The sequence below is a fragment of the Rhinopithecus bieti genome, unplaced genomic scaffold (assembly GCF_001698545.2).
Source record: "Rhinopithecus bieti isolate Rb0 unplaced genomic scaffold, ASM169854v2 scaffold_11515, whole genome shotgun sequence".
In the NCBI taxonomy this organism is placed as follows: Eukaryota; Metazoa; Chordata; class Mammalia; order Primates; family Cercopithecidae; genus Rhinopithecus; species Rhinopithecus bieti.
The window spans coordinates 48,546-63,169 of NW_016806755.1; the positions used below are offsets into that span (position 1 = coordinate 48,546).

General features: G+C 42.9%; 2 protein-coding genes across 3 annotated transcripts in view; one reads left to right on the forward strand and one right to left on the reverse strand.

Moving 5' to 3' along the window:
- LOC108533127 (glutamate dehydrogenase 1, mitochondrial-like) overlaps positions 1-5,589 on the reverse strand; it is a 37,171-nt gene extending 31,582 nt beyond the window's left edge. The window contains exons 1-3 of the mRNA XM_017877534.1: positions 5,538-5,589; positions 5,132-5,432; positions 4,160-4,617 (exon numbers count right to left, since the gene is read on the reverse strand). Of these exons, the coding sequence (XP_017733023.1) occupies positions 4,160-4,617; positions 5,132-5,432; positions 5,538-5,589 (811 nt within the window). The remainder of the gene's footprint in view (positions 1-4,159; positions 4,618-5,131; positions 5,433-5,537) is intronic.
- SHLD2 (shieldin complex subunit 2) overlaps positions 5,064-14,624 on the forward strand; it is an 84,636-nt gene continuing 75,075 nt past the window's right edge. The window contains exon 1 of one of the 2 annotated variants that reach the window (XM_017877516.1): positions 5,064-5,121. The gene's annotated coding sequence lies outside the window, so the exon portion shown is untranslated. The remainder of the gene's footprint in view (positions 5,122-14,624) is intronic. The other variant, XM_017877513.1, reaches the window with a different exon arrangement.

Genomic DNA, 14,624 nt, shown 5'->3' on the forward strand with positions numbered 1-14,624 from the left:
CCATTCTCCTGCCTCAGCCTCCCGAGTAGCTGGGACTACAGGCGCCGCCACCTCGCCCGGCTAGTTCTTTGTAGTTTTTAGTAGAGACGGGGTTTCACCATGTTAGCCAGGATGGTCTCGATCTCCTGACCTCGTGATCCGCCCATCTTGGCCTCCCAAAGTGCTGGGATTACAGGCTTGAGCCACCGCGCCCGGCCAGGCTCCAATTTTTGATGCCTTAATTCTCACAAAGTATACTTTGGATAATGAGTGAGCAGTGTTTGTCTTCCTGCACGTGGGGCTTTACTGCCAAAAGCAAACTTGCTAAATGGATTCATACAAGTGACAGAAAGACTGACAATCTGATGTATAGATCACTACCATTACCATGGGTCTTCACTTTCTAGTATACTTGGGAGAAAAGACGCATTTGGCTTCCATGAAATAAAAAGGCAAAAGGGCAACACAGTCCTGTATTTAAATAAGATGTATTAAAAACAGTCACCTCGGGGCAAAGTGCTTTTAAAAGACATACACATAAATTACCTATCCTCTAACTGAACTTTCAGACAAGTCCTACATTAAATTCACCTACAAAGGTTATATTTTATCTGTGGCAGCAGATGCAGACACAGTCACTTAAAAATAATAAAAACTGTGAGTTTATTCAAAGTTACCTAAGTTTTGATGGTTGTCAATTGAGCATAGCAAAATAAGTCAGAAACATTTTTCCCCCAGTGAAGGCAGAGAAACATCTCATTTTAAATCAGTATCAGTGCTTTCTATATTCTTCCCTTAAACAATGACATCCCAGAGGCTGAGGGCGTCTTTAACCCTACATTGACCCTTGCATTACAAGATTCCACTGTTTCCTTCTGGCATTTTGACTTTTAAAAACTAGTTACTGGGCTAACATAGGGTACACTTTTTGGGGTACTAATATTTGTAATTAAAAGACTCAGGGTCAATGTATGAGAGAACTCCATCTACGGTTCATCAACTATACGTAAATTATGATAATTTTAGAAAATTTTATGATAGCATCAGTGATAGGGAATTTTAATAGTTTTAATACCAAGACAACTGGGGGGCAGACTGGAAGAGAAAGTTAATTGACTACTACCATCAAGAAATTGCTATTATCAATCTGTACTTTCCCTCCAAACTGACTTTTAAATGATAAACTTCCTTCTAAAAAGGTAGACTGGTCTCAGGCAGAACCATAGCAAACAAACTACAGATAATTTACTCAGAGAAAGTTAATAGAACAATCTTTGATAATATTTCCAAACACACCAGAACCTTTGAACCAGTCTTCTCAAATCAGTCGCATATTCTCACAATATGCCCCTTTGCTAGAAATATTTTTAAGGCCTCACTTAAACTTCTCTTCAGATCCTATAGCATACTCTTTCAAATCCTTAACACAGAAAAATCTAACGGCCTCAGGTACATGTGGTAACTGGGAAAAGAGAAACACAAAAACTGTATTATTAAATATTTACTTGGAAAAAGTACACATCAGCCACCAAGTCTTAAAACCATCTGCTTCCCTTACAGAGATTATTACTAGATGGCTGCTTTGCTTCAACCTCAAGAATTTTAATTTAGAAAACTCAGGCATAAGCTTGCTCTTGAGGGCAAATGAGAAATAGAAAGTTGAAGGTAGGAAAAAGGGTGGAGAGAGGCAGATGAGGTTTTTTTTTTTTTTTTGGCAAAGAACCAATGGGAGAGAAGACAGGTTAGTGGGGAAAGGGAAGAATATGCTAAAATATGCTTAAGAGGGAAAGACAGAATTTCATAGGGATTATCCAAGACATTTAAAAAAAATCTCAATCACCTAATATATTCTGTGTTTCTAAGACTACAGCGGGACCACAAAGGTTAACAATTTCTTAGACGTTAAAAAAGCTTTTAGAAAGGAGACCTGTCCCTCTTAGAATGCACATTCTCTGCAAACAAGGGTGATAAATGGTTAGATAGATCTGGGGGGTCTTGAACACAAAGCATGGAAGGCTACAGTACCCAAATTTTGCTGATCAAACAGTATACTGTTTACTAACCACACTAAAATATTTAAGGGCTTTCATAGCTATATAATCTTCCCCAATCCAGAAAGCCTTTCAAATTCCTGAAGATAATAAATTTATCACTTTGTAGAGGCCAATTTTCTTTGATGTTCTATCATCTTGCAATGCTTGCAACAGTGTATTAGTAACAATTCAGTTTCTCCACGTTTACATGCTGGGAGTTAGTTAATAGCATGCTTTTTTGTAAATGGGATAAATAGAACAGAAAGTTGTATCTTACACAATAGTACAAGCAAGTGCTACAGTAGTAACAGTGCTTTGGTATGGCTGACCCAGTTTGTTGCTAGGTTCAATATTTTGGCATTAAAACTGCTGTGGCAACAAGAGAAACAGGACAAACTATGGTAAACGAGTTGCTTCAGTGAGTTTGTGGAGCTGCGACTTATAAAAACAGGAGCGGGCTGGGCATCTAAAAAACCGAAGAAAAAGGATTGCAGAGACCAAATCAGATCCTGCAGGAAACCACATACACTGATTTATCTGTACACCTTTTAAAGGACTGGCAAATGCTGCCAACAAGATAGCAAAAAATCAACTTCACGTCCGTTTTAAGAAAACGATGCAACTCAATATTTACTATACATTGCCTGAACTTCCTCCAACATCCTTATTTGCCTTTCTTTGGAGTCTGAACTTGTATTCCTGGTTTGGAGAATAAGGGAGTGGTATGAAGAAGGAAGGCAATGTAGGAGACTGACGGTATGTATATTTTATACAATTTTGAAGCTAGAAAGGAAATCAGAGGTCAAAGTGGTTCAAACATTGGTTTTGGCTGAGGAAACCAGAGCTAGAGGATAATAAGCTCCAAAGTTAAGTCCTAGAAGTGGGTGGGGTCAATGCAAATTTAGTAAATCTTTAAAAGCAACCTTTGTTCCCACTTCTGGGAATACCCGCACCGCTCAAGTTTTTCCGGCACAGAGAGGATTTCTAAACATCCTTAGAAGTCAGCGGGCATAATTGAAAGGGCACAGAACCAGGTTTACTGAGACAAGGGTCTAGCCCAACATTCTCTGTGCTTCTCCGCCAATCCATCTCCAAGAGGACTGCTCGCCTCCCTGGGCTCTTTATTCCATATAATTTTTCTTTTTTACAGTAGACAAAAGTGGTTTGTCCTTTCCATTTTAGGTTATTAAAGAGGTATGGTGCAATGTATTGGGGGAAAAAAAGGAAAAAAAAAAGCTCTCATTTGCTCGAAGAAAGCAATCTGACCATAGAGGCCAAATCTACAGACATTCAATGATTTAAACTACAGGATAACCCAGTGACTACCAAACAGTATCTGACCCCTTTCTTCACGTATTATATCTTTCCTGAGGCTCAAATTCAGTGCTAGCCAGACCAGTACACACCCCCAGAGCTATTTCATTCCATTGGCTGGCTGGCTGGCCACCCGCAGCCTACAACCTGTAGATTTACTGTCAGGACGCCCGGTGTTTATTTCTCAGAGATACTACATTGCTTGTGATTTTTTTTACGTGTTTTTCCTTTTCTTGGGCATAAAACAACCTGTCAGAATGGGAAAATCACTTAATTGAAACGATTAACGCGTGATTAGTAAATTCCTTTGGTTAATAAAACTGTCTAGATTTCAAACTTAGAAGCCAAGTCATTTTCTATGTTCCTATATATCTGTCACTTTTAGGACAGGAGTGAACAAATATCAGAAAATAATTTGACAGTTTGCATTTAGGGGAGAGTCACAGAAGCCCAAGAATACCGACGAGGCATTATCACACGCGCAGGTCATTCCCTTTCCTAGAAGTGTATTTCGGCAGGACCCGCCGTGTGTGACACAGACACCGGGACCAAAAGAGACCGGTGCAGCATCTACTCTGCATGCAAGATTGACACGTACAGAGGCCCGGGTGACGGCGCGGGGGAAGAGGGAGGCCAACCGCATGATGGTTTTAAGGCGGAAAAATCACCATCCACAGAGCCGGCCACATCCGAGGCGGGGTGACCCGGGCGGGGACCCGGCCCGCCCCAGCTGGGCTGGACTGGGCTGAGCAGCAGCCCCGCACGGGCAGGAGGCCGGAGGGGAGAGCCGCAGGGGAGGCAGGGAGGGCGGGAGGGGCCCGGCCGACGCTCACCTCCCTTGCAGGGCGTGCGGTGCTGGCTGTGCTGGGCCCGGTAGCCTTCGATGACCTCCCAGGAGCCGTCGTCGCGCCGGATGGGGAAGGAGAGACTCAGCACATGGTTGCAGGGCTTGATGATCCGCAGGATGCCGCGCACCCGGTTCCGCTTCTGCTCCTCGCTCTCCCGGGTCCTCAGGTCCTCCACCAGTTTGTCCTCCACGATGCTGGCGCCGCGGTCGAAGAAGCCCTCCACCATCTTGAAGAAGTTGGGGTCGTCCTCGCGGTCGGCCACCGCCTCGCTGTAGTGGCGCCGTGCGGCCAATGCGAGCCCCGGTTGCGGGGCGGCGGCGGGCTGTCCCCGGGCCCGGCCCAGCAACGCGGCCGAGTCGGCTGCCGCCGAGCCCAGGGCTGCGGGCCAGGCCCGGGACAGCAGCAGCGCTTCGCCCAGGTAGCGGNTTGTTTTGGTTATAATTCTTTACAAATGATTTACATACTTAATTATTATTGACTCATTTTGTTTTGTTTCTTCTGTCAATTATGGCCATTTATATCTTCCTAGAAAATTACTGATTTAATATGCATGTTTTCTTGTATCATAATAGAATGGTGTTCTAAAAACTTGGTTTCTTGAGATACTAGATTTGGAAATTGTTAATAGATATGCCAAGAAAAAGTATTTATTAGTAAAGTAGATTAAACAGGCATATAAGTCAGCAATATGCATTCACTATCAATTTTTCTGATTAGCCCTGGAGTCAAAATACCTCCCTATTTTTGTTTACCTCTGGTATTTTTCAAACAGACAATGAGACTTTTATCGCCTATACACAAACATAAATATGCTGTAAAGCAGCGTTCTGTGCAATAATGATTTAGAAACACTAGCGAAAGGAAGGGAGAGGAGGGGTGGGGTGGGGACGGCCCGCGGGCGGCCGGATCTGCTGGCAGGCCGCACCCGCCTCCGGCTGGGTGCTCAGGTATGTGCACCGCGGGGGTCCCCCAGGGGGGTGGGAGGTAGCCCAGGGAGGTCGGGGTCGGGGGCTGGCCTCTGTGGGGCGCTGAGAGGCCGAGTCCCGGGGAGCGCGGCGCGGGTCAGGCTTGGCGGTCTGGTCGGGGACCGGGTCGTGTGAGTCACGGGCGCCCCTCCTTTCCGCCCGCGCGCCCTCGGAACGGGCGGCCCACCCTGGCCTGTCTTCGGGCGGCCTCAGGCCGGGGCCGGGTGTGCGGATGCTGACACGTGGGCAGGAAAGCGAGGCAGAGCCGCCGCCGCGGAAGGCCGGGCTGAGGGCTAGGCGTCACCAGCCAGGGCTGCAGAGAGCTGCGCGGCACCCGGAGTTGGATTATGTGTGGCTGGCGTGAGCTGGAAAGGAGTCAGTCGCCCACAGGCTCTCACCACGCGAGTTTTTCTTGTCCCATTCAGCTGCTCCGCAGTATGGAGATCGCATAGTTAACGCACGTCGTGGTTGTGTCGCCCCACAGCACTGACTGTGCTTCGCCTTTGCAGACAGAGGCTCCGGGCTGGCGCGGTGGCTCACGCCTTTAGTCCTAGCACTTTGGGAAGTCAAGGCTGGAGGATGACTTAAGCCCTGGAGTCCGAGGCTACAGTGAGCTACGATCGCTTCACCGCACCCCAGCCTGGGCGACAGAGGGAGACCTTATCTCCCTCTGAAATAGTGTAAAATAAGGAAACTAGAAATGCGATAATGCCCCCAGGAAATTATTTCTCAGGAATGTATGTATTTGTTAAATGGTTCAGTATATGATTTATTTTTTTATTTTATTTTATTTATATATCTGAGACGGAATCTTGCTCTGTCGCCCAGGCGGGAGTGTGGTGGCACCATCTCAGCTCACTGCAGCTTCCGCCTCCATGGGTTCGTTCTAGGGATTCTCCCCACCTCAGCCTCCCGGGTAGCTGGGGTTATAGGCACGCGCCACCACGCCCGGCTAATTTTTGTATTTTTAGTAAAGACGGGGTTTCGCCGTGTTGGCCAGGCTGGTCTCCCAACGCCTGACCTCAAGTGATCCGCCCGCCTCCGCTTCCCAAAAAGTGCTGAGATTACAGACGTGAGCCACCGCGCCTTGCCTCAGTATATGATTTATAAACTTTATGCTATACGAGGGTTCAGTTATGTATTTATACATACTTGATAGGAAATGCTAAAGTTACGCATTTCTATGGATGTCTTTGGCGCTTTTAAAACTAACGAGGCCGGCACGGTGGCTTCCGCCTGTAATCCCAGCTCTCTGGGGGCCAAAGCAGGTTGATCGCCCTGAGCCCAGGAGTTCAAGACCAGCCTGGACTCATCTCTATAAAAAAAAATAAATAAGTAAAGCTCTAATGACAGTCATTAAGACAAGCTACCAAACGCCACATTACTAGTGTTAGCGATCTCCGTGTACTTGGGTGGTTTTAAAATGACACCCATTTGATCCGCAGAACGGCGGTGCTTCCTGATATGTTCACGTTATTCGTCTTTTAGAATATGGAAGAGAAAGTTCTTAGTTCTCGAAATATTGTGTAAAATATAAAGTGACAACCTGGATCTGTTAAATTACATTCATCTATCTCAGTGTACTCTCGCAGTAAAATTATCTTTTATACAGGTGGAACTTTATATTTTAACTTACTTGCTAAATAAATCATTGCCATTAGTTGTATTTGCACTGCGTTTTCAGTGAAAATATACTCTGACCTGAATCCTGAATTTTCATTGATGGTCAAAAGATTAAGGTATCAAATTTCCTTTTTACTAGATGTATTATCGTTTTACTCTCTTACATCGCAATCCCCCACTCCTGCAAAAAAACCCTTGGAGTTTCAGAATAACATGATTAGCATCAGTAAACATATGGAAATATTTTTCTTTTTGGGTTACATTATTTGGTTATGTTCTGAGGAAAAGGGTTTAAAAGCTTAGTTTTATTGTCTTTGTTTATCTTTATAACCTTAGCCTTCAGAAAAATAAATGTTTCACTGCTGCTTCTGTGGCTTGTTCACCTGAATTCAAGAAGGTGGAATTGGGCCTAAGGAGGTGTCTTACACCTGTAGTCCCAGCACTTTGGGAGGCTGAGGTGGGCGAATCACTTGAGGTCAAGAGTTTGAGACCAGCCTGGCCAACATGGTGAATCCCCATCTCTACTAAAATACAAAAATAAGCCAAGCATAGTGGGGGGCCTACAAAAATTAGCAAGGCGTGGTGGTGGTGGGGCGGTGCTTGTAGTTCCAGCTACTTAAGAGAACCGCTTGAATCAGGCAGAGAGGTGGCAGTGAGCCAAGATCGTGCCATTGCATTCTAGCCTGGGCAACAGAGCAAGACTCCATCTCAAAAAAGGAAAGGCAGAATTGAAGAAGCTTTGGAAGAGGTGAGGAATAGAGTTGTGGAAATTACTTTTTTTTTTTTTTTTATTGAGAATCTCCTATGTGTAGGTGCCTTGCAAACTGGCTTCACGAGTACCCTATAAAATAGATATTTTTATTTTTAAAATGATCATTATGTTTTTGTTTTGTTTTAGACAGTCTTGCTCAATTGCCCATGCTGGAGTACAGCAGTGCAAACTCAGCTCACTGCAGCCTCTGCCTCCCAGGTTCCAGTGATTCTCCTGCCTCAGCCTCCCAAGCAGCCGGGTTTACAGGTGCCTGCCACCATGCCCGGCTAATTTTTTTGTATTTTTAATAGAGACGAAGTTTCACTGTGTTGGCCAGGCTGTTCTCAAACTCCTGGCCTCAAGTGATCTGCCCGCCTTGGCCTCCGAAAGTGTTGGAATTACAGGTGTTGAGCCACTGCACCTTGTCATTGTGTTTTAAAATTACATGCAAGTAAAAAAATGTGAAGAGTAGAAATAGGTTTTTAAAAAGCAGAATGAAATTATCCATCTCTTCCCCCATTTAGTGAATATTTGGAGTATTTCTTTTCAGACTATAGGTATTATAATTCCTGATTTATTAGAAGCAGGGAGTGGCTGGGCATGGTGGCTCATACCTGTAATCCCAGCACTTTGGGAGGCCGAGGCGGGCAGATCACCTGAGATCGGGAGTTGGAGACCAGCCTGACCAACATGGAAAAACCCCATCTTTACTAAAAATACAAAATTAGCCTGGTGTGGGGGCGCATGCCTGTAATACTACCTGCTCGGGAGGCTGAGGCAGGAGAATCGCTTGAACCTGGGAGGCGGAGGTTTCGGGGAGGGGGAGGTTTCGGTGAGCCGAGATTGCGCCATTGCACTCCACCTGGGTAACAAGAGCAAAACTCCATCTAAAAAACAAACAAAAAAAAGAAACAGGGAGTGAGGCCCACAGAAACTAAACAAGTTGTTGATGATCACCAAGCTTGTAAATAGGCTGAGATTCAAACCTGTGTATCAGACTCCAAAGTTATCCTATTTATACTGTTCCAAGAAGTATTTTAAGTATTAGTTCCATTTAGTTAGAAATTATGTACTGTGATATAAAGTCTAATGAGTTTCAACTTTACATTTATGATTACTTTTGTAAAATATACAGATAATTTGCAAAGTAAAGTTTTTTGATTTTTATTTTTTGAGATAGGGTCTCACTATGTCACCCAGGCTGGAGTGCAGTGGCACGATCACGGTTCACCACAGCCTCCACTTCCTGGGCTCAGGCAGTCCTCCCACCTCAACCTCCTGAGTAGATAGGACTATAGGCGCCTGTCACCACTCCCGGCTGACTTTTGTATTTTTGGTAGATGTGGGGTTTCACCATGTTGCCCAGGCTGGTCTCGAACTCTGGGCTCAAGCGATAAGCCCGCCTCTGCCTCCCAAAGTGCTGGGATTACAGGTGTGAGCCACCATGCCCAACACAGTGAAGTTTAATTATTCGTAGTAATTTCCCATTCAAATGAAGACCAAAATTCAGCTTGAAGGGAACATTCGATAGCATTCCACTAAGTCAAATGCGTTTTCCGCCTTTGAGTTTTCCTTAGCTGGTTTAAAATTCCAGGTCTGTTTTTCTTGATTCATAGCATGCTTTTTTCTCTCTTAAAATATTTTAGAAGAAAATTGTTAGGATTTAGAAAACATAGCATATAAATTCTTGAACCATTCATTTGAAAAAATAATTTAATTGGAAAAGGTAAAAATAGGCCAGGTGCGGTGGCTCAAGCCTGTAATCCCAGCACTTTGGGAGGCCGAGATGGGCGGATCACGAGGTCAGGAGATCGAGACCATCCTGGCTAACACGGTGAAACCCCGTCTCTACTAAAAAATACAAAAAACTAGCCGGGCGAGGTGGCGGGCGCCTGTAGTCCCAGCTACTTGGGAGGCTGAGGCAGGAGAATGGCGTGAACCTGGGAGGCGGAGCTTGCAGTGAGCTGAGGTCCGGCCACTGCACTCCAGCCTGGGCGACAGAGCGAGACTCCGTCTCAAAAAAAAAAAAAAGAAAAGGTAAAAATATACTTTCTACTTTCTGTCTCACTACATTGGTCTATTCTGGACTTTTCCTGTAGAAGGAGTGTGTGGCCCTTTGTAACTGTCTTTCACTTGGCATAGTATTTTAAAGGTTTATGCATGTAGCGTGTATCATGTACTTCATTTCTTTTGTGGCTAGTTTTGTTGTATGACTGTACCACATTTTAAAAATCTGTTCATTATTGATTGACACTTAGATTATTTCCACTTTTTGACTATTCTGAATGATGCTGCTGTGAATATGTATGTGCATATGTTTTCAGTTCTTTTGGGTGCATTTATACCTAGGAATGGTACTTCCATGTTTAAATTTTTGAGGTACTGCCAAACTGTTTTCCACAGTGGCTACACCATTTTAATTCTTACCAGCAGTGAATGAAGGTTCCAATTTCTCTATTTCTTCACCAACACTTGTTATGTGTGTTTTTTATTATAATCATCCTCGTGGGTATGAAGTATTTTTTTGCAGTTGCTTGATGACTAATAATATTTAGCATCTTTTCATGTGTTTATGGGCCATTTTTATGTCTTATTTGGAGAAATGTCTCTTCAGATCCTTTGCCCATTTTTAAGTCAGGTTGTCTTTTATTGAGTTGTAAGAGTTTTTTTAATATGTTCTAAATATAAGTTCCTTACCAGATATATCATTTGAAAATATTTTCTTTCATTCTTTAGGTTATATATTCCCATTTTTCTTAGTGACTTTGAAGCACAAGTTTTTAATTTTGACGAAGTCCAATTTATAAATGTTTTCTTTTGATACTTATGCTTTTGGTATCATATGTAAGAAATCATTGTCTAATTGGAGGTCATGAAGATTTACACCTTTGTTTTCTTCTAAGAGTTTCATAGTTTTTGCTTTTACATTTAGGTTTTATCCATTTTGTGTTACTTTTGTACATAATGTGAGAAAAGGATCCAATTTCATTCTTTTGCACGTGGCTATCCAGTTCATTTGTTCAAAAGACTTTCTTTCCCATTGAATTGTCTTCACACTCTATGAAAAATAAATTGACCTACATGTGAAAGTTTATATCTGGTTGCCAGTTCAGTTCATCCATATGTCTATCCTTATACCAGTACTACATTGTCTTGATTACTTTAGCTTTTTTTTTGTTTGAAATGGGATCTCACTCTGTTGCCCAGGCTGGAGTGCAATGGCGCGATCTTGGCTCACTGCAACCTCTCTGCCTTCCAGGTTCAAGCAATTCTCCTGCCTCAGCCTCCTGAGTAGCTGGGATTACAGGCGCGTGCCACTACACCTGGCTAATTTTTGTATTTTCAGTAGACATGGGGTTTTACCATGTTAGTCAGGCTCATCTTGAACTCCTGACCTCAGGTGATCTGCCCTCCTCGGCCTCGCAAAGTGCTGGCATTACAGGCATGAGCCACTGTGCTGGGCCGATTACTCTAGCTTTGTAGTAAATTTTGAAATTGGGAAATAAGAGTCTTCCAACTTTTTTTTCCCCCAAGATTGGTTATTCTATGTCCATATGAATTAGTACCATGTTATCAATTTCTGCAAAGAAGTCAGCTGGAATTTTGAGGGGGATTATGTTGAATCTACAGATCAACTTGGGAATTAGTGCCATTTTAACAATATTACATCTTCCGATTCATTAACATGGGGTATCTTTCTGTATATGTAGGTCTTTTAAAACTTCTCTCAGGAATGTTTTATCACTGTCAGAGGATAAGTTTTGCACTTCTTAAAACCGAGTAAGCTAAGTTAGCAATTCCCAAAAATGATATGAGATGGTAACTCCCAAAATTCTGTAGCATAACAAGATTATTTCCTTAATGGCAAGCATATTCTAGCCCCAGAATAATTTAGAATCAAGTATAGAATTTCAGAGAATCAAGGCTGCAGCAGTAATACTTTGAGTCTATATACTTGTGTGTATTTGGCTTAAATGTTTTGGGAGAATTGGCCTTTAAAAATTTAAGATATTTGTTATTTCAAAATAAAGTGTGTAATCAACTAATAAAAAACAAGTTTTGTACTTTTGTTGTATTTATTACTAAGTATTCTTTTTGATGCTATTGTAAAAAGAAATATTTATTTATTAAGAGATAGGGTCTTACTGTGTGGCCCAGGATGGCCTTGAACTCCTGGGCTTAAGACATCCTCTTGCCGCAGCCTCCTGAGTAACTGAGATTACAGGTGTGCACCACCTCGCCTGGCTCAGAATGATTTTCTTAACTTCATTTTCCGATTGTTCACCATGAGTGTATAGAAACACAATAGTTTAGGCTGGGCATGGTGGCTCATGCCTGTAATCCTAGCACTTTGGGAGGCTGAGGTTGGTGGATCACTTGAGGCTAGGAGTTTTAGATCAGCCTGACCATCACAGAGAAACCCTGTCTTTACCAAAGTCACAACAAATTAATTAGCTGGGTGTGGTGGTGCATGCTTGCAGTCCCAGCTACTGGGGAGGCTGAGGCACGAGAATTACCTGAACCCAGGAGGTGAAGGTTGTAGTGAACCTAGATCGTTCCACTGCACTCCAGCCTGGGCGACAGAACGATTTTTGTATGCTTCAACTTTGCTGAACTCATTTATTCATTCTGATATTTACTTTAGTGGATTCTGTATGATTTTCTATATGCAAGATGCTGTCATTTGCAAATAGAGGTAGTTTTCCTTTTTCCTTTCCAATCTGAATGTGTTTTATTTCATTTTCTTGACTCATGCTCTTCATTAGTTTTTAATGTTGCATAGTATTTTATTGCATGGATGCACCATGATTGCTTTTATCAATCTCTTATTGATGGACATGAAGGTTATTTCCAAACTCTTGCGATTATGACAGTGCTGTAATAGATAACCTATTACAAAGAACAGTTCTCAAATCTTTTGGTCTCGGGACTACTTTACCTATTTATGTATAAGTTTCAAGTTTGGGCTTAGAAAGAATTTAATAATCATGATAATTTTCTTTTCTTTTTTTTTTTACTCCTGGGCCCAAGTGGTCCTCCTACCTCAGCCTCCCAAGTAGCTGAGACTACAGGGGTGAACCATCACCCTGGGTAACTTTTAAATTGTTGTCTGAGCGCGGTGGCTCATGCCTGTAATCCTAGCACTTTGGAAGGCTGAGATGGGCAGATTGCCTGAGGTTGGGAGTGCAAGACCAGCCTCCTGGCCAACATGGTGAAACCCTGTCTCTACTAAAAATGCAAAAAATGAGCTGGGTGCAGTGGTATGCGCCTGTAATCCCAGCTACTTGGGAGGCTGAGGCAGGAAAATTGCTTGAATTCAGGAGATGGAGGTTGCGGTGAGCCGAGATCGTGCCACTGAACTCCAGCCTGGGCTACAGAGCGAGATTTCATGTTGAAAAAAAATTTTTTTTAAAATTGTTTTCAAGAGATACAGTCTCCCTATGTTGCCTAGGCTGGTCTCAAACTTCTGGGCTCATGAGATTCTCCTGCCTTGGCCTCCCAAAGTGTTGGGATTATAGGCATGAGACATCATGAATTTAAACAAGGACTTTTTTTTTTTTTTTTTTAAGAGATTACTTTTTCTGAGTAAACAAGGACTTTTAAAACAAGGTACTAAAAATCTGGCCGGGTGCGGTGGCTCACGCCTGTAATCCCAGCACTTTGGGAGGCCGAGGTGGGCGGATCAGGAGGTCAAGAGATGGAGACCATCCTGGCCAACATGGTGAAACCCCGTCTCTGCTAAAAATATAAATTAGCTGGGCGTGGTGGTGCACGCCTGTAAGTCCCAGCTACTCGGGAGGCTAAGGCAGGAGAATCACTTGAACACAGCAGGCAGAGGTTGCAGTGAGCTGAGTTCTCACCACTGTACTCCAGCCTGGCAATAGAGTGAGACTCCGTCTCAAAAGAAAAAAAATTAAAAAAAAAAAAATACAAATCTTGAAATATTTATTAGGTCCTGGTGTTTCTAATTTTAATATGATTTAGTTCTCAAGTGCTAGATAATACTTCATTAATCAGCCAAATGGAAGTAAGGATACTATGGAAACAGCATAGGCAAAGCTTAAAGATAAATGAGACCATGGTTTGAAAATATAGGGTGGCATGCATTTTAGTTCAAGGCAATTCCATCATCACAACAATTTGACTTAAACAGCACTTTGGTTGAAAATGAATATCCCCTAGTTATGTTTTTTCATTTGGTCATTTTGGTATATCATGAGTTGTTTTCAAACTTTTGTGTCAAAGTTTTCAGGAAAACTTTCTAATATTTGCTTTTGTGTTTCTAACTGATTTTCAGAGAAGTTGTAATTTTGGTGTTTTTTTCCTTTTAGTGAGCATGCTTTAACAAAAAACAGTAACAGAAACTGTGTCAAAGAAAAGGACCTGTAATCTTCAGGGTTTGTAGTCTTTTTCCTCTTAAAAAAACCTTTTCCTAATGAATGTCAGTTAATCTGCATGGCTGGTTTGGATAAGTCTTCATTTTGTTGCATTGCTGAGTAACAGTCAACAAAGGTTTATCAACTCTTGCTTAAGGATTCCTTTCATGTTGTGAGTAAACATGAAAAATGTAGGATCTTATCCTTTTAAGCTATCATGCAGGAAACATATGAGGTCTCTTAAAAATTAACTGTGCTGGCCGGGCGTGGTGGTTGACGCTTGTAATCCTAGCACTTTGGGAGGCCGAGGCAGGTGGATCACCTGAGGTCAGGAGTTCAAGACCAGCCTGGCCAACATGGTGAAACCCTATCTCTACAAAAATACAAAAATTAGCCGAGCGTGATGGCGGGTGCCTGTAATCCCAGCTACTCAGGAGGCTGAGGCAGGAGAATCGCTTGAACCCGGGAGGCGGAGGTTGCAGTGAGCTGAGATGGCACCACTGCTTGGGTGACAAGAGCGAGATTCTGTCTCAAAAAAAAAAAAAAAAAAAATTAACCTGGCTTTGGAGTGCGTTCCTGTAGTCCCAGCTACTTGAGAGGCTAAGGGGGTGGGATCACCTGAGCCCAGGAAGTCAACGCTGCAGTGAGCCATGATCATACCACTGCAATCCAGCCTGGGCAACATGAGTGACACTGTTTCAGAAAAAACAAGAAAGAAAAAATAATTTTGAAGT